This window comes from Fundulus heteroclitus, chromosome 21 (genome assembly GCF_011125445.2).
Source record: "Fundulus heteroclitus isolate FHET01 chromosome 21, MU-UCD_Fhet_4.1, whole genome shotgun sequence".
NCBI classification, from domain to species: Eukaryota; Metazoa; Chordata; class Actinopteri; order Cyprinodontiformes; family Fundulidae; genus Fundulus; species Fundulus heteroclitus.
The window spans coordinates 28,701,809-28,721,540 of NC_046381.1; the positions used below are offsets into that span (position 1 = coordinate 28,701,809).

The window sequence follows — 19,732 nt, forward strand, 5'->3', positions numbered from 1 at the left end:
CGTTATACAGCCAGAGGAGCCATGTGATTGTCCTTTGCACAGAGGGACATGTGCTCTGCGTCTTTAGTTCTGCCCTCCACCAGCTGGACTCTTTTAAAACAGTCGCTGACGTTTAGAGTCTTCCTTTCATTTTAAAAACACAGATGCTTTTATCTGAAGGTTTGAACCGCCTGGTCTCCTTCTCCTGACGGGTCGTGTTATGTGGGGAGGGGTGGGGGATTTCATTCTTAATATTCAAGGCTAATGTTGGCCTTTTTGCCTCAGCGGAGTGGTAAGTGCCAGCTGGAGGAGCACCAGCGCTCAGAGTCACTGAAAACTCTCTCTCATTCTTCTCACCGTGAGCGTCGGTGAGGAGTTCTCCTCCGCCAGCCTCCCTGTCAGCTGAGCAGCAGCTCGGTTAGAGGCGCGGCCTCCATCCTCCTGTGGCTCTGTCAGGCTCCATCCAGCCACTGCAGCGGGAAATGGCGGACCCCGGCGAGTGCAGCATCAAGGTGATGTGCCGCTTCAGGCCCCTGAACAGCGCCGAGGTGGCCCGGGGGGACAAGTACATCCCCAAGTTTGTGGGGGACGACTGTGTGCAGATCGCGGTGAGTGTGTGCGGCTTCCCGGGCAGATTTGGAGCATGGACGTAGCTTTTTATCAAGGAAAAGCCAGCCTGCTACATGGATGGGCACAGTACCTGTTGGAAGAGTTGTTCTGCTGTCCTCCTGATTATTTTTTTTTTTAAAGTAGAACTTCTATATGTTGGGTATTTTTAACAAAATAAATAATATTTAGGCCTCATTTAGTCATATTGTTTCATTAAATGAATTTGAATGTAACTTAATCAAAAACCTGTTCTTGAGAGAATTGATTTATTTTAGTTGCCAATAACTGCCATCAGTGCTTAACCCAGAAGTTTCTCCTGGGAGGACCGAGTGTTAGACTAAGTTTACTGGATCCTGCTTGACCAACTCTTAATATACCCGCAGTCAGTGCATGCTGTAATACATGCTTTTAATGCTTCGAGTGCCCAAATGTACATATTTCAATACAACAATCTTCAGTCCATTCATTACAGCTACAGTACCTTACCAAAGTCTCCATAACCTTTGAACTCTCCACAGTTTGGTACTTTACGACCAAAACTGTCATTGTATTTTACCGGGAATTTCCATGACTGGCCAAAACAAGGAGGTCGGTACATGTTTTTTAAAGCTTTCTACCAAAAAAAAAACATTCTGGTTTACATGTGTGATCAGTCTGTTTCATTCAGACTCCTCTACATAAAACCCAATGAGACCAGCTGTCCTCAGGAGTCATCTTGTTGGAGAACAGAGTCCAGATGTGCGTACTTTAAACTCCGTTTAAATCCAGCTGTTCTGTGAAGGCCATTTTTGGAGAACGCTGGTGAACAAAAAGGATGGTGAAGATGAAGCAGCAGAGCAAACAGGTCAGGGAGAAAGCTGTGGTTTTTAGCAGGGTTAGGTTATAAAAGGAAACCCTAAGCTCTGAACACATGGAGCTCTGTTCCAAGCCGTCACCTGAAAATAGAAAGAGTACGGCGTGACTGCAAGCCTGCTCAAACATGGCCGCCCAGCGGCTGGGCAAGGAGACCATTGTTCCAGAGATGATCAAAAAGGAACCTACGGGAATTCTGGAGGAGCTGCGGAAATACACGACTCAGATGGGAGAGTTGCTTGTGCTCTCCACAAATCTAGGACCTTTTTGATCATCGCAAAGAGCAACGCCATACTGCAAAAACAGAACTAAAAATAAGTAATATTTTCTTAAAATTAATGTATCTGTCCTTTTGCACTTAAAATAGGAACAACTCATCTCCATCATCTTATTTCAAGTGCAGGGTATCTAATTATCTTATTTTAGGGGTCAAAATACTCTTTCCGTTGGCAGATAATATTATTTACCTGCTCAAATCTAGGACAAAAACACACATTTTAAGAACATTTTACTTATTTTTAGATCCATTTTTGCAGTGCATAAGATCTCCTGTTTAAAGACTGTCACAAGCCATGTGGAGGAACAGCACCCATGTGGTAACACCAATGAGGAACATTCTGACCTACCAGCAGGACAGTATATATGGTGACCCTGAACATACAGCCAGTTTTACTGAGGAATGGTTTCAATCAAAGTATATTTAGGTGTTAGAGTGGCCTAGCTAAAGTCCAGACCTAAATCCAAGGGATAATTTATGACAATAAAATAAAGGTAGTGTACTGACATGGGGCACTGAACATAAATGTGCTCCTTAACAGAGTTTTAATAGTAAAAAAAACCAAGTGAAAACATGTAGAATGTTTGCTCTGTGTGGGAGAGTGAATGCGTTTGGATCATTTTGCAAGTCACTATATGCTGTTCAGTTTCTACATGCTCATCCTGAAAATGAACAGAATATCAAAGTGTTCTTAATCCTCTTGGCAATTCAGGATGGGATCCATCCGTTTAATGATATGAAGAAACAGAACCATCTTCTAAGTCATACCAGTATTTAATGTTCGTTTTAATGGTTTTAAAGGTATACTATGCAACCGGGGTTGATTTTCCAGCGAGGCTCCCCCCAGAGGGCGAAAGTAAAAGTGCACTGTCATAAAGAAATAAATAAAATAAAATAATAATAATAAAAACTCGATATGCTTGCATGTTTATTTGACGTTAACACGCGGTTCTTTGTTGTTGCTTTCGCGCGTGCATATAGTGAATGGCAGGGCAAAAACACATGGAGTTCTCGCCGTAAAGCAAGACCGACTCTCGTGGTCTTGCATGAGACTTCTGAGCCTGTGGGTGCGGGCCGAGGGCTCCTGCAAGTACGGTATTTCCCCCACAGACCACCAGGGCGGCCGAGAAAACCTTTGTTCGACCTGAAATGACTCATTTAATCATCCAAAACGGTATGGAACACATTAATTAACTGAAAAATGTTGCATAGTATGCCTTTAAGTGAACACCCTGGTCCAAAACCAGCCAGGATGAAAACAGGCCAGAACTCAGCAAAACAATCTTTCCACAACCCTGCTACAGCTTTGTGCATCACAAGGTTTAGAATCAAGTCGTGACCCTTGACTGCAGCCACTCTAGCAGGCACCACAGTGTGAAAAACGATTTTTACCATTACAGATTTCTTCTGTTCATGCTTTCTTCTCCCACCTACATGTCCCAGAGCATCAAAGAAGTGTCTATATTAGACAAAGAAAACTCGATTTAATAATAAAAAAGCAGTTTTCTTCATCCATCCATCCATCCATCCATCCATCCATCATTTTCTAACACGTCTATCCTTTGTGGGGTTGTGAGGGGTGCTGGTGCCTCTCTCCAGCTGTCAATGGGCGAGAGGCGGGTACAACCTGGATCGCAGAGCAGTTTTCTTATGATGATCAAATTTATCATGGGAATAAACCAATCCAAACCAACCTGGACCAATACGTAGAAATAAAACCTAATACCAGGTTAGGCCTTCTCGGCGGCAACACCTTTCTTCATGCATTATAGTCTTTGCCATCACAGTGGAGCTCATTTGGCCCGATGTTTTTTGCAGAATTGTTTTAATTTGGCCACAATGGAGGGTTTTTGATAATGAACGAGCTGTGGGACGTCATGTCACAGGATCCCAATCAGATTTAAGTCCAGAGCATGGGGCTCCAGAGGGCCGTGGCTTAGTGTAAGAGGGCATGGTAGAAATCGATTGGATGGGGCTAATGCTGATCCAGTCTGTCAGAGCCTCAATCTGAATACCATTATAGAGTTAGGACTCTTTAACCAAAATGTGTCAGCTGTCGCCATGATAAGTGCTGTCCGAATAGTGCAATCAGTAAAGAAGGAGGTAGGAAAAGCAGCCTGTATGCTCCCTCCTGCAGCTAGTTATGCTCTGGATTCAGGTTCAGGATTGGTTTGCTGCACGGCATGATATAAACAAACACAGAGTGAAATAATGAAATCTATATTCGAATGAATTTATTTAACAAAAATGTCACAATTTGAAAGGCATATTTGATTAATTAATGGCACGTTTAACTATAAAAATTTAAGATTCATAATTTATTTATACATTTAAGTATTCAATGGACCATTTAATGGTGCATTTATTTATTTCATTTTAAGTTTCATTATTTCATGGTACATTTATTTATTTCATGGTATATATATTTATTTAATATTGTCCCCTTTAACCCTCCATAGTTTGGCATTTTGTTGTTTTCTAGTTTTGCTGGGCTTTTCTTCTCCCTTGGATTGTTTATATGACACAAATCTCCACAGAAGTATACCTTCATCTTGAATTAACTATTTCTAAAAAAAAAAAAAAAGTAGTTTTATAAATCAAACATTTTTTTAACTATTGGGATCGAAACCGTTGTCACAAGAGAACCTGGCCAAGAAAGGCAGCAGCACACATCATAGTGGAAAAGACAGACAGCAATAACAAATCAAGCATTAAAAAATATGCACTGTGAGCAATTTGACAAATAAAACACTGCAGTTGTTGTCACAGTGACAATCTAAACTTTAATGCAGTAATAATTTAAAATTAAAGCAGAACTCCTGGCAGCAAAGCAAGGGATAAGTTAGCTTGTGCTTTAAGTAAAGTGGCCTGAGTTTGACTGACACCAAACATTCACAGCCACTAATACCTTCACCTCTCTCCTAACAGTCACATGTCAAACATCATAAAGTTAAACAGTTAAAAAACATAATCGGTGGCTAAAATAATGTGCAGTCAGCAAAGCGGGGCAGCCAATCAGACTGACAGAGAAGAAATCTTTATATTTTTGCTGTGCTCTACTAAATTACGCCAAAGAGAGACATTTGTATATTCACACTAATCTGATTCAAAACTATGGAGAAAGAGCATGATTAACCAAGGTTATAAACTGCTCTTTGACATCCACATAAAGTGACAGTCAGTGGCTGAGCAGGCTAGAAGATCACTTATTTAGCCATAACAGGCGGAGTTCCACCTACCTGGCTCGTTTTAGATCATTTTAGAAGCCTTTTTATGTACATCGAGAAGATGAATTTGCTGAAGACCAATTATTTTACTGGCCTGGCCTGACTCAACTTGTTCTTGTCTTTGACTAAGAGATTTCCATACCGAGATATTTAAAATCGGTGACAATAGGCTGGTCCCAACCTTCCCCCCAGACTTAACTCACATAACGTTAAGAAGCAGAAAGCTATCACTGAACCAGGAGGAAAGCTGGTCAGTGTGCTGAAAGTAAGATGGACTGTCAGCATCTTCCAGGCCAACTACCATGCCACATCATCAGCATATTTAACGAGTGAAAGCGGGTGTCTCTATGGACAGAATAAAAATGCAAGTGATGGTGTGCTATCTTAGGTGGTGGCACAGCTGTTAGCACTGTTGCCTTAAAGCAAGAAGGTCCCAGAAGAAGGGCTTTTTCTGCAGGAAGTTTGCACTTTACCCGTGTGTATCCCTGGGTTCTTTCCAGGCACTTGAAGTCCATAAAACATGATTGTTAGTTTAATTGGTCTCTCCAAATTGTACCAGTGTTGGTGTGGATAGCTGTCTGTCCTGTTTGGTGGTCAGTATGTGAAAAAGCTCAAAGGGTATGGATCATTTTGCAGGGTACTGTAAATTATATTACCGTCTCTAAAGTTATGCATCACAATTAACTGAGCAGTATCTACAGCTACCATGTCATGGTAATGAAGAACAAAAGCCTCCCCTGCTGATGGTACTTTGAACATGCAATGCCTTTACATGGGGTTATACTGGCTTCTCCTGACTTAGAAAGTAGTTCCTCACTTCATTCTCTGTTTTTTGGCAACCAGGGTAAACCGTACTACTTTGACCGCGTCTTCCAGTCCAACACCACTCAGGTGCAGTTCTACAATGCTGTGGCTCTGAAGATTGTCAAAGGTAAGCCCTTGGGCCTCATGTACGAAAGAGTGTTCAGCTTTCATACTAAATGTTGGAGAGAAATCCTGAGTACGGACACGTGCGTAGATGTGTCACCGCAAGCGTTGCCTTGATAAATCCCAAATTGCATGGAATTGGAAGTGTCTGAAGGTGTGTTTCTGTCCACCCTTTCCCCCGCCCCTAATTACATAATGCAAATCAGTATAAATAGCCCGAAGGTACCTACTCCGTGTCCAAGTAACCAGTGACATCAGCGACTCATTAAAGAAACTGGCTGAACATGTAAAGTTTGTCTGATTGTACCAGTTTTGTCCTACAATGTTTATCATATTCAGCTGCTGCATTGAGCTCGATGATAGCTTGATGCTGTTCTTTGCAATGTACACCGAATCATTGTAATGATATGAAGATCCCTCACATATACGTCCCAGTGGCTTTCAAACCCCAAAACACATGAGGGCAAACACTGGTTCACCTAAGGTCCGGTGCCCCGGGACAAACAGAGCAATGTTGTCTAGGCTGTTAAGTGCCAGGAGGACTGTGACCAGTTCTACATCGGGGACACAAAGCAGCCACTGGACAAAAGGATGGCCCAGCACAGAAGAGCAACATTAGCAGGATGCCAAGAGTCTGTGATTTATGCCTGGTTCAAACTGCAAGATTTTAAAACCCTTAGAGACACCACACATAACAATAAAAAATTGTAGATATGACAGGTTTGCTTGTCCAGTGTGTGGTGTCTGGGCAAACGGTAAGCACAGCACACCACACAAGAACAGATTTCACTCAGGATCATTCAGGTGTCAGACAGCAAATCTCGTGAAATGTCTCAAGATTAAATGTGAGTTCAGAGTAAATTAATATGGATGACATATTAGAACAATGGCGATAGTTTGTGGATTATTTTTAACAGATTACATATGGAAATCTGCTCCTTGCTGCAAACAATCCACAGTTAAGGGGAATTTGATGTACCTGAGCAACATTAATGAGGCAGTCGCATTGGGCTGTCTTGTGACGGCTCAGGGACGACTGTGAAATACCCGACCTGTCAGTCAGACAGGTCAGGTAGTTGCAAATACCACTATATTGTTGAAAGAGCACCGGCAACACATGATTCTTCCCTGGTCAACGCTATGACCATTTGAATGAAATAACTACCATGAGCAATCTAAACCCGCTACTCATCATCATGTCTCAGCAGGTCAGTAAGATCTCTAAACACAAGCTCTGTGGAGTCTTCCATCTGCGATGTCCTCCAGCAGCACCAACGGTGCCATTGTTCCAGAATTGCAATTATTTGCAACTTTACGCAGCTATTTATGGACATGTGTGGTTGTCTCCACTTTAGGAGTCATCAAACCTGACTTGTTGGGACTTAATCTGCTGATTCCACACCATTTTATTCTCAGTGAGAATGAAAGAACTTCTTTGATAATTTTCATGCATTTCATGCTCCTCAGCGCACAGACCGATTTGCATTAATATCTACATGTGACCAAAACAGTAATATTCACAGTTTATATATGATTGAGGTTCTTTCTATTGTTTGTGTGTATCAGGTTGTTGTATGAGGCTAAATGTGATTATATTTCTTTGTACAGGTTTAACCCATAACAGCTCAAAGTCATGAAAAAAAACACTGAGTTTGATGCTCCTTGAGTTAAATATACCTGAACTATATTATATTTCAGTGTGTTTAGGTGAGGTTTAAAGGTTTTTACTTTGCTATTGTCGATTGAAGAAGTTTGCGTGGCTGCTGCTAATTTTCACTGCAGGTCATAATATTTGCATGGATTACAGTGTACGTTCATGCAACATTAATCTTTGTACATGATGAGTTGTGCGTTAAACATTGCGCTACGAGTTCTTTATGTCTACGCATGCTTCGTACATGAGGCCCCCGGTATTCATACAACATAGTCTTGCAAATTCAAGTTCAGACCAGTGTGGAACGGGTTTTATAATTGTTGCAGATGTTCTGGAGGGATACAACGGGACAATATTTGCTTATGGGCAGACGTCTTCTGGCAAAACACACACGATGGAGGTAATGTAACGTGAGACAGTGTTGCAACAATGTAGTTGGACTCCAGCTGTTTTTTTCTGTTTTTGCTTTTCTCGTCACACTTAAATGTCGGAGATCATCCAACAAATTTCAGTGCCAGACCAATATAACCTTAGTAAATACAAAAGGCACAGAAAAGTTTAAATCAGTCTGGAAATGGCAACAACGCCATTTCTTGGGCTTTAAGGCTGCAGAGAAGTGAGAGCTATTGTTGATGAAGGAAATATGGAACAGTGGAGAACCTTCTTAGGAGTGGCTGACCTACCAAGATTACTCCAAGAGCAATGCGTCATCCAGGAGGTCACAAAGAACCCTGGGTAACATTCAAGGCACTGCAGGCCGCACTTGCATCAGTTAAGGTCAGAGTTCACAAGTCCAAGTAAAGAAGGAAACTAAGCAAAAATGGCATCCATGGGACACTTCACTGCTGATCTGAAGAAACACAACTTGTTTATCAAAAAGGCATCTTGATGATCCCTGAGACTTCGGGAAAAATACCTGTGGACTTATGAAACAAAACTGGAACTTTCTGGAAGGCATGCATCCTCTTAGGAGGCACAAAGCTAACACAGCATTTCAGAAAAGTTGAGCACTTTTGCATGTTTTTAAGTTATTTAATGTTTATTAAATAACTCTCAATCTGTTAGGTATTGCCTAGTGAATATCAGCCCAATCAGCTAATATTAGTTAAATAGTTAAAAGGGTGATTCAGGCACTCGCATTCTTTTAACAGCAACTCTGCACACATATAGAATAAAGGAGTGACAACTTCTCTTCAAGTATAATAATTTATTAACAGAAATAAATTCATATTCACAGAACACCGTTATACAGGGTTAACCTGAATTAACAATTTATTTCAATCAACTCTTCTTTACTAGGCTAGCGAAACTTTATTAAAACTACAAAGCAAAATTAAGATTAAAGATATTAAAGAACTGCGTATACACAAAAAAATCAGATGGATCCATAAAAACAGTTGGAAACCACCATCATAAAAATTATTCAGGTTTAAGTTAGAGAACCTCAGTTTATGTTAAGGAGTACAGAATGAGGTTAAATTAGATTAACTAATTTAGAACAACATTTGGATTGTGTTAAACCCATTCACAATGCAACTCAGAGTTAGATAAAATTTTATTTGAGGAAATAACATTTTAAAGAATGATTTTCTAAATGAAAATCAATAACCTTTAGGATACTTGATTTCTATTAATGCAATTATTTCTCCAGAAAATAACTAAGAATCAAATCGGTAACTTAAGAATCCAGACAGAGCTGTAGGTGGAGGAATGACAGGAAATAATGTGTTGGGACACATCTGGGCCATGTGACCATTAGCTTGATGAGTTTCTCCTAAGTTCCACAAAACATCATTAATCGACATTAATGTTCCCTATTAAGGCTCGTAGCACTATCGGATGATGGCGGAGCGAAAAACAGGATAAGCGTTATCTGTAACAAATCCTAATTATGTTTAACTAGGATTAGTAGTGCGTTATTAAGGAGGCTAATAAAGGCTAATGCTAGTGGACGATCAGAGCTTAATTAAAAAGACTTTTAGGCTATATTTGGTATAATGAGTGGACCAGAAAACACAAACCTTAATGTCCCACCGGTGTAAAACCCTTATGGAAATAAAGTTTGTCAAAACCTCAACACGCACCCAAAGCACATCACATCAGCATGGTTTGTTTCAAAGGTCGCTAGCGGGTAGCTTAGCCTGTGAGCTCCAGACCTTAAACACAGTAAAAACACATTAGAAGTAAACCATTTTAAATGCTGTCATCCCATACTAACTTTCCCCGTTTAACTCTGCCAAGCCTCTGCTTCTGTTGTTAATTCTGTTGAGGTTTGGGCATCCGGTTGGGATGAATTACTGCAGGCTGAAGCTAGCTCTTAGGCCCGGCGGCGAGGAAGCGGCTAGTTCAGGGTGAAAGCCTTCATTTGGGAACCAGGCCTGGCATCACAAGAGTTTACTTAGGCTTCCTGTAAGGGCTTCTGCACAGCTTGCAGAGGGGGCGACTTTCACGTCAGCTGTTCTATTGCAAAACTGAGAAAGATATCACAAACAGCCTATTTTTGTGGCCGTTGGCTGCATAGGATTCAACAATGACATGACATAGCATGGCTTTATAGCAGTGGACACCCTTATGTGAGGGGCAGTTTCTAAGGGAGTGACTTTGCAACAGTGTAATTTTTCTTGTGACTTTCAGCCACAGTCTTTATGTTAGGTTATGTTCATTTATGTTCTTCCCTGGCTTAACCCCAAAGGAAAAAAACAAAATGACACTGACAGTGAAACATGGAGGTGGTAGTATGATGGTGCGGGGCTGCTTTGCTCTATTATGACCAATACAATACTACTTGATAAAACTTCACTCTAAAGGAAAATGCTGAAGGAGATTGTCCAGCACGCACCTCGTTATCTTAAGCTTAAATTCATTTCAGTTATGCAACGGGACAATTAGCCAAAGTACACCAACAAGTCTACTTCTGATAATGGATTGAATAGCTTTATTTATCCTTTGGTCTGCATCCTCTTATTTGTCTTTGTCTAATATTAAAATTAATTTGTTCATCTGAAACATTTGAGTGTGATAGAAAAGCAAAATAAATCTGTGAGAAGGGAAGCACCTTTTCAAAGAACTTTATTCTAAATTTAGCAGCCGACAAACTTAAGATTCTGCCATCATTCCTCACATTTTATTGAATATTTTCCTCTGAAGGGGAAACTCCATGATCCGGATATGATGGGAATCATTCCTAGAATTGTTGAAGACATCTTCAACTACATTTACTCCATGGACGAGAACTCGGAGTTCCACATCAAAGTATGTAATCGCACAGCCAAACAACCCGCAGCTCACATGAACACAGTTAGTAAAGGTCCTCTTATAGAGCTTTTGTTTGGCAGGTTTCATATTTCGAAATCTATCTGGACAAAATCCGAGACCTGTTGGACGGTAGGCGTTTGAGTTTCTTGTGCTCCATTTTTAAATAAGCGTTCATCTTCTGATGCAGACAGCACATTAACTGCAGACATGTTTCATTTGGCTTTTCTGTACAGTAACCAAGACAAACCTTTCTGTGCATGAAGACAAGAACAGGGTGCCCTTTGTCAAGGTGAGACATTTCCTGGATTCATTTTCCTAGGAATAGTTTGGCATTTATCAGATCAGACAATAAACACTGATAAATACAGCAAAGATGAAGTAATTGGGTCTCTTCTATCTGAGAGTGTGCACTATGTCACTGACTTACGTTGATAATCATGTCTCTGTGCAGCCCTCGCTGTGCTGTGCCGGGGATGAACACAGCCTTTCCTTGTGATGTGCCTCTGTGTCCGCAGGGATGTACCGAGCGTTTTGTGTGCAGCCCTGAGGAGGTAATGGATGCCATAGACGAAGGCAAAAACAACAGACACGTGGCGGTCACAAGTGAGTTAGCACATTGAGGGCCTTCAGAGCTGCTGGTTCTCATGGGTTCAGCCTCAGTGAGTCTCCTGACTGCCACTACACTCAAAGTCAAGTCGCCGCCTGGCCTCATCGCTCCCACAGTTTAATTCTTCTAGTTTTCCTGACGTGTCATGAATTTGTGGAGATAACTTGGTCTTTTAGATAAAAATGGAATCCAAAAGTATTTATACCCTTCCAACATTTTCTCATGTTAGAAACACATACCTCAACCCTTTTTGGAGATTTTTGTTATGCCATAAGCTGGTTGAATATGCTTATTATTATTATTAATTATAATTTGGTATTATAATTTAAATAATAAATCATTCAACTCAAATTTCCGCTATAACAAATATAGTTCAAATGGTGGTGATGTTAGCTACAAGCTTGTAAGTATTTATGCCACTAATGCATTAGTTAATTTGCTGTTATGAACTCATTTATGCTGGAAGAAATGATCAGGTCGGACTGTTAACCGACCAGGTTTATCCAGCAGGCTGTGAGAACCCCAATGTAACTGCAATTAGAGTTTAAATCCTTATTCCTTATCACCATCCAATGATATTGTCTCTGTATTAATATCAGATGTTAACTCCAAAGGAGGTTAGCTCTGATTTCTGAATAACCATGTAACTGTGAATTGGACTGAACACAAAACAATGTCTATTCCGCAGTCGTTGGTTTTATTGAACCAAAAGCAATTCCCTGTTACAGTAATTCTCTGATTCAAACAACTTTGGAATTCTTACTCATTACTAAACTAACATGCAAAATATATATGTGGAAATAAAGAACAAAACAAAAATAAACAATGGATTAAAATGAGCGGTTAGCAGATCTTAACTTAACTCAAAGTTGTTTAACACCGCCCTCGAAACACCGGCATTTCACGTATCAGCATTGATAGACAGAACAGCTTCGGGAATCTCACTGGACGCTTTGATGTCTTACACAAAGCTAGTTCAGCTAAGCTACCTATATACGTCACCCTCCCAAGATGGCTGCTACGATGACGTATGAGGGGAGGTCCTAATGACGTAACCACGCTTACGCTGATGGGGTAATGCCTCGCTTCGAGAGGGGGCAGCTAACTGGGAGTTTAAAGCAAAGCCCGCGACTTGAGCTCGGACAAAGAAATTAAACTGATAAGAAGCGAAAAGAGAGAGAGGGGGAAAGCAGGGAAGAAGATGGAAAGGAATGAAGCAGTAACCCACGGCGGGGTTCTTGATGGATCACAAATCAACACAGCAAATCAATTGTAAAATGCATGCACATACAAAGAAAATGTTCAGCAAAATAATTCCAACTTCGTCATGGAATAAAAGCATTAACCAACACCTACAAAGTTCTACCGCCTGCCCAGGCACTTCTAAACACCCTGTTGGTGAGACAGAAATAAAAGGGGAAAACCCCGTTACTTTGAGGTGCCTCGGGGCTGGTCCGGAGCGCTCCGAGTAATGCGGCTTTCTGGACGCGCCTTGACGAGCGCAGATGTCCGCAGGCTGCAGCGGGACGGGGGGAGAAGCTCCTTCGTTTCTTCCTCCGGGTTCAACAGTCGCTTTGTTGGCCAGACAAAGCGGGGTCCTCTTCGATCACTGGGAGATATGGCGTCTCTCAGTCTTTTGATCAGAGGGAATTTAAAAGTACTTATTTAAGTCGACCTCCTGTTATAAAAAAGCAGGGAATAACCGTTGCGTCGAAAAATCTCGGTCCAGCGAGTAATCGAACACGTGGCGTGGGATCACCCCAACGGAATCAGCTGTGCGTGTCTTCTCGGGTTGGCTAACAGCCAGGGAAGAAGGAAGATTTTCGTGTGTGATCGGCTTTTATAGCCATCACCATAGCAACCTTATCTTGATCGGCGGCCATTTTGCCGTGTTGCGTGATGGGAGTTGGTGGCCATTTTGACCACATTGCATCATGGGTAACGCAGTCCGTTACGTCCCGAATTGATGCCCGCTTTCTGTCACGTCTGAACTGGCACAACATTTTACTATATGATGGACATATAATTCCCCCACATCATGATGCTGCCACCATTCTACAGTAGTTCACAGTGAGGAGGTATGTTCAGTGCAGTGTTAGCTCCCTACACATAGCGTTTTTCATTTCCTTCACTATTGTGCACTGTTTGTGTTGGTTTAATGTAAATAAACCACTCATAGTATTACCTGTGTAGAGTTATTCAGCTGTGCTTATTTTATACACTCATTGCAAACAGCTGCTAGTTGGAGCATAATGCCAGTAACACCTACTTTGCAGTGAGGGTTAAACCGTTTTACATGCAACACCTACTGGGTGGTCAGAGGTATATTCAGTTCCTCCAGCAGGATCCTGAGCGTCTGTTATCTTTTCCACTACTGTTCTTTTAGTTGTCTGGATGATGCTTGTAAGCAATTGTCTCTGTGCACCTCAGACATGAATGAGCACAGCTCGCGAAGTCACAGCATCTTCCTCATCAACATCAAGCAGGAAAACACTCAGACTGAGCAGAAGCTCACCGGCAAGCTGTACCTGGTCGATCTGGCTGGCAGTGAAAAGGTACGGAGATTCTTTTTTTTAACTTTCATTTCTAATGTGCCTCTGTCTTCTGGATGTCTCTGTATTTATAATAAACTTTATTTCAGGGTATTTCAGACAGGTTATGGCCGCTGCTAATTAGGCTTTCTGGGTTTGCTTTATTCCAAGGTGGGAAAAACCGGAGCAGAGGGCACGGTTCTGGATGAAGCAAAGATGATCAACAAGTCCCTGTCGTCGTTGGGTAACGTCATCTCTGCTCTGGCGGAGGGCTCGGTGAGACAGCTCCAGAATCCTTCCATGAGAAAAAAATGGCAGCAACGTGGTCCAAATGAATGTCATGAGGCTAAAGTGCCTCTTAGTAACACATGATAGACCTTTTTGGGGGCATATCAGCGAACAGTACCATTACACCATCTGGCATTGGATGATCATGCCCAGCATATATGCACAGTTTAGAATACCAGCAAACATGGTTCCTCAAAAATATATTTTTACCACTTAACCTTTTCTACACTTTGTATGTCTGGAGTCACTATTGGGGTGAACCTCCTCCTCTTTCTCAAGGGTTTTACAGCATCTAACAGGTTTTCTTCCAGGATCGTATGGTATTTTCCTCTCAACTCTAACCAGCTTCCCTGTTCCTGCTAAACAGGGGTGGTGCGTTCAAGGTTTAGTTTTAGTCTATTCTGACCAGAGCACCTTTTTATACATGTCTCCTACATATTTTGGGGAAAACTGAAAAGGGGATGTTCCATGTATTTTGTTCATACAACAGCTTTCATCCTTCTGCTCTCTTATAAAGAGCAGATGTGTGGAGCGCACACCAGATGCTCCCACCTGAGCTGTTGGTCTCAGCAGCTCCTCTAGAGTTATCATGAGCTGCTTTTCTGAATACTGCTTCTCTGGCTTGGCCTGTGAGATGTTCAAAGCTTTGGATGTTGTTGTAGAACCCAACCCTGCTTTAAACATCCTCCCATCTTCCTCCCTGACCCGTCTGTTGAGCTCCTTGTTCTTCGTGAGGCAAACTTCTGACCCAGAGTGAAGATTTTTATTTGTAAAATGAAGCAACATATCAATTTCCTTCCATTTTATTAAAGTTTGTTTGTGCTATTGATGTGACATAATAGAAAAAAAAGTTTAAGAATTTTACCTCCTAAAGATTTCTTCTACTTTTGCTTTATTGTCACATCTACATGTTTCAAGTAAAACAACTATTAGACATAGATCTCCTGAGACAATAAAAACATGTTCTGTGTTTTCTCCATTTGCATATAATGGCTCTGACTGTAGTTTGCTGTCCTAAAACCTTTAGAGATGGCTTTGTAACCCTGTCCAGACTGATAGATGCAACAACTTCATTCCTCATCTTCTTCAACCTGGGGCAGCATGTGTTGCTGTTTTTCATCATTTCATCAATTTCATGTTGTCAGACAGATTCTGTTTAAGTGATTTCTTGATTCTACAGGCTAGACACCACTCAGGCCTCGGTGTGAAAATGAACTCGTCTGTCCAAAACATTTTGACTTAAGAAGGTAATTAGATCTTCACATGAGGCCAGGTTGGGTAGCTTTTTTTCCCTTAATGAACAAAATTGTCATTTAAAATTTGCTTTTTGTCTGACAATAAGATTTGTTTGATAAACTGAAATATTTAAGTGTGACAAAAAGGCAAAAACAGAGGGGCACTGCAAGTGGGCCAACACTTTGGCCTTTATTGGATTTAGAAGAAAGTTTTCTTGTAACTAGCTTCTTAGCAGCTCAAGCCTTTGCTATCAGTGGGGAACTATCAGTTTGTTTTATGTTTGGTTAAAAAAGCAACACTATCTTGTTGGCGGTGTCATTTCATGTCTACAGCTGTTTTTTTTTTTTATTTAAATGTGAGAACAAAGGTCCAGCTCCAGCTCCAAGAACTTCCAATGTGTTAACATACACAGATGTACTTCTGGACATATTTATCTCATTGTTATTAGTTGCTTTAAAAATGTATGCAGGATAAGTGACCTCCATGTTCAATGACATTTAAAGTCCAGAAATAATAGCTGCTTCATATTTGCATTCTCTGCCAGACCTACGTACCATACAGAGACAGTAAGATGACCAGGATCCTGCAGGACTCCCTGGGAGGAAACTGTCGGACAACCATGATCATCTGCTGCTCACCGTCTTCCTTTAATGATGCAGAGACCAGGACGACCCTGCTGTTTGGACAAAGGTGCCCAGACCCACGTAGAAAAGATCACATGCACTGCCTGTCTTGTGTTGTTTGAATGCATCAAGAACTTCGTTTGTTTCCTCATCATGCAAGAAGGTGCTTAGGGAGGATGAATTTTTGGATAGATTTAGCAAGATATTCCCCTACCCAGAGCTAGGTACTGTCATCACAACCATGACACACAGAGCTATGTCACTTGTAAGTTGGGCATTAAACCATAAACAAAAGCTATGAAAGCTTTTGACTCAACAGGGCAAAGACAATCAAAAACACGGTGAGTCTGAACGTGGAGCTGACCGCGGAGCAGTGGAAGAAGAAGTGGGAGAAGGAGAAGGAAAAGAACAAGACTCTGAGGACCACCATCACCTGGCTGGAGAACGAGCTGAATCGCTGGAGGAATGGTGAGGGCCGGCAGCTCCAAAACACACTCTGCTGTTTTTATGTATGCTGATGTTGGTGTGTGAAACAGGTGGATTAAAGAAAGTTAGCATTCATTTATAATTCCTGCATCTCTGTGCCTTTGAGAACCTACGCTTTAGGAAATGCTTAGTTTAAAATAACCCAAATGTTAATTTGGAAATGTCCATCAGTAAGTTTGTTGATCTTCGTCACAGAACATGCAAAGCAATCACGTAGCTTTGTGTTGGTGTTGGGGCATCGTCTGGGAATGTGCTTACACTACCGTTCTGTAAGCTCTCTCAGGATCTGCAGGTGCTCTCTACGTCAGACGTGAATGGGTCAAAGAGCAGTTGCGGGCTATTTCTGTGCCTTAGAGTCATGCATAGCATGCAGACTTGGAAACACAGCAGAGCTGAGACGGTTTCTCATTTCTTGGCATCATGGAACGTGCAGCAAGTTTCCTGAGTCTGACTCTCTGACAAGTATAGTTTATTTGTATCCATGCCTTGAACCGCAAGTAGCTGTTCCAGTGCATTATGGGATATGTAGTGTTCTTGGTGTGGCACTGGCCTTGAGCCTGACATGTCTGATCTGAACCTAGTCATTGAGTATACAAATAAGCAAAATTAGGAACGAGTGGAAATAACTGTTCGCTACATGGTGGCAAAGGGCTTCCACCACTGTACTTGGTATGTAGAATATATGCATCAACAGACATCAGTGGTATGCATATTCTACCTTTGCTATGTGGTGGTTTGATGCAAATGTGTCACAATAATCTATGAATGGCAGAAATTCAACAAAGTCTGTTTGTTGTAGAGTCCCTCAGTGAAGAATGGGGCTCCTTGCAGTCCCCTCCCTAACCCAACAAACTGGGTCACAATGTGTGACCCTATGTTTGGTTAAAACTACCTAATTTCTGTCTAACCAGCATGAACCTAGCATCCTGGTTTAAGGATTAACCCAGCAGGTTTTGAGGGAGAAGCTCTTCTTCAATGCATTCTAGAGCCGAGTCACACAGTGGTCCTATTTTAGACCCAACAGAAAGACTCCTTTGTTTCCAAGTTAGCAAGTGTCATGAGGAATATCACAGTGGTTGTCCTTAAAACACAGCCGAGGAGATGATGGGGCCAATCTTATCCTCAAACAACAACAACCACACACACACACACACTTACTTACTTACTGAAGACATGACTTGATTTCCATTGACTTCCGTTTATTTTCAACCTTATCTATGGCCTAATCCTCAACCCTAACCTTTACCAGTATATATCTAACCCTATCCTAAACCTAACTATATATATATATATATATATATATATATATATATATATATATATATATATATATATATATATATATATACTTTGTAAGATCCTGTGGAATCTTTCACATTCCCTGAGATACATGAGGGAAAGGAAGACTGTGCATCCCAGTTTATGTCTCTGCTGCCCCCTGCAGGAGAAAGCGTGCCAGTGGAGGAGCAGTTCGACAAAGAAAAGGCTAAAGCTGAGGTGGTGGCCCTGGATGCTGCACTCAACAACAATGATAAGGCTGCACCCCAACCTGCCCTGGGCAGCCTGCCTGGTGTGGCTCTCACAGGTGCAGAGAAGGAGAAGTATGAAGCAGAAATGGCCAAGCTCTACAAGGAGATGGACGACAAGGTAACAGCTCTGCTTCACCTGGTGTCGACTACTCATTTAAAACAATCAAAGACCATTAATGAACACAAAACATTGTTTTTTGCACAGTATGATCAAATTAGTAAAGCATGCAGTATCTCTTTCTGACAGCAGATGGCGCAGCTGTTAAGTATCTATAAAGTAATGGGCTTATAAAAAAATAAGTGAATCACTTCTTTTATATTTCTGCCTATCCTTCATGTCATCCTTTCTCCCTACCAGGACGATGAGATCAACCAGCAGTCCCAAGAGGTGGAGAAGCTGAGGCAGCAGCTCCTGGACCAGGAAGAGGTGAGATATCTCTCTCTCTCTACCCTGGTTGACATTAGCAATATCTCTTCAGCACAAAAAAATATAGTTTTTATCCTCCCCTTATTTCCATCTGTTTCTAAATCCAATGACATCTCAGTGAACGTCTTTCTCCTCACCCACCAGCTGCTGGAGTCCTCCCGCAATGACCACGACACCCTGCAGACAGAGCTGAACAGGCTGCTGGCTGAGAACGAAGCCTCCAAGGAGGAGGTGAAGGAGGTGCTGCAGGCCTTGGAGGAGCTGGCCCTCAACTACGACCAGAAGAGTCAGGAGGTTGAGGACAAAACAAAGGAGTTTGAAGCCCTTAGCGAGGAGCTGAACCAGAAGTCTGTAAGGCAAATGTGTTAAATATGCTCCATGCTGGGACAGATTTTACTCCTATTTACTTTCTAACAAGAGCTTCTATCCATCCTCAGAACTCCTTGGCCTCCATTGACTGTGAGCTGCAGAAGCTGAAGGAGATGTCCAACCACCAGAAGAAGAGGGTCACTGAGATGATGTCGTCCTTGCTTAAAGACCTGGCTGAGATCAGCATCGCTGTGGGAAGCAACGATATCAAGGTGCCTCTCTGCATCCTGCAATGCTTTTCAGCCTCCTTAAAGGAGTCACTCAGGGCTTAGCCCCTAACTGCCCATAAAATGCCAGCGCCAGGCACAAAATGGCGGAGAGCACGACCATTCTCTTGCTAACCGCATTATAAAGTTATGAGTTACTTCTTCGCTGGACATGTTCCTCTTAAAGGTGATGCTGTACTGCTGTGTTTTTATCCTTTGCAAACAGGCTCATTGGAGCCGATGGGTGAGAAGAGGAAATGGGTGCTGAGTGCTGAAGAGGAGAGGCGTGGCTTGATACACCTCTTGTTTTGGTCTACAGACAGTGCTCAAGAGCCACCTAGTGGTGAAAACTTGCTTATTGCTCCTTTAAAGCCCCAGTGTGTAAGATTTTCACACCATCAAGTGGTGCGCTAAATGAATTACAAATGACTTTGCTGTAATAACTACTAGAGAAGCCTCAGAGTAATAAGACAACATGTCCTCCATGTATTAGCTACTGCTAATAGCTAATAGCTATGGCCATCGTGTAAAATGGTTTTCAGCACTATTGCTAAGTCCATTCGTTTTTTTCTAAAGTCGCTTGTAAATTCTATGCGTCGCGGTTTTGTGGGCTTGTTTCTGAACGTGCAGTGGCTTATTTGGGCTCTAAA

At 41.8% G+C, this 19,732-nt stretch overlaps 1 protein-coding gene across 1 annotated transcript in view; it reads left to right on the forward strand.

The window, feature by feature from the left end:
* The first annotated feature begins 227 nt into the window (after positions 1-227).
* The window catches only part of LOC105932171 (kinesin-1 heavy chain), a 31,201-nt gene continuing 11,696 nt past the window's right edge, over positions 228-19,732 (forward strand). The window contains exons 1-15 of the mRNA XM_036125634.1: positions 228-587; positions 5,788-5,875; positions 7,852-7,925; positions 10,673-10,777; positions 10,861-10,909; positions 11,014-11,069; positions 11,296-11,383; positions 13,818-13,942; positions 14,090-14,194; positions 15,987-16,132; positions 16,385-16,533; positions 17,996-18,198; positions 18,439-18,507; positions 18,652-18,858; positions 18,945-19,088. Of these exons, the coding sequence (XP_035981527.1) occupies positions 462-587; positions 5,788-5,875; positions 7,852-7,925; positions 10,673-10,777; positions 10,861-10,909; positions 11,014-11,069; positions 11,296-11,383; positions 13,818-13,942; positions 14,090-14,194; positions 15,987-16,132; positions 16,385-16,533; positions 17,996-18,198; positions 18,439-18,507; positions 18,652-18,858; positions 18,945-19,088 (1,734 nt within the window). The 5' untranslated portion in view covers positions 228-461. The remainder of the gene's footprint in view (positions 588-5,787; positions 5,876-7,851; positions 7,926-10,672; positions 10,778-10,860; positions 10,910-11,013; positions 11,070-11,295; positions 11,384-13,817; positions 13,943-14,089; positions 14,195-15,986; positions 16,133-16,384; positions 16,534-17,995; positions 18,199-18,438; positions 18,508-18,651; positions 18,859-18,944; positions 19,089-19,732) is intronic.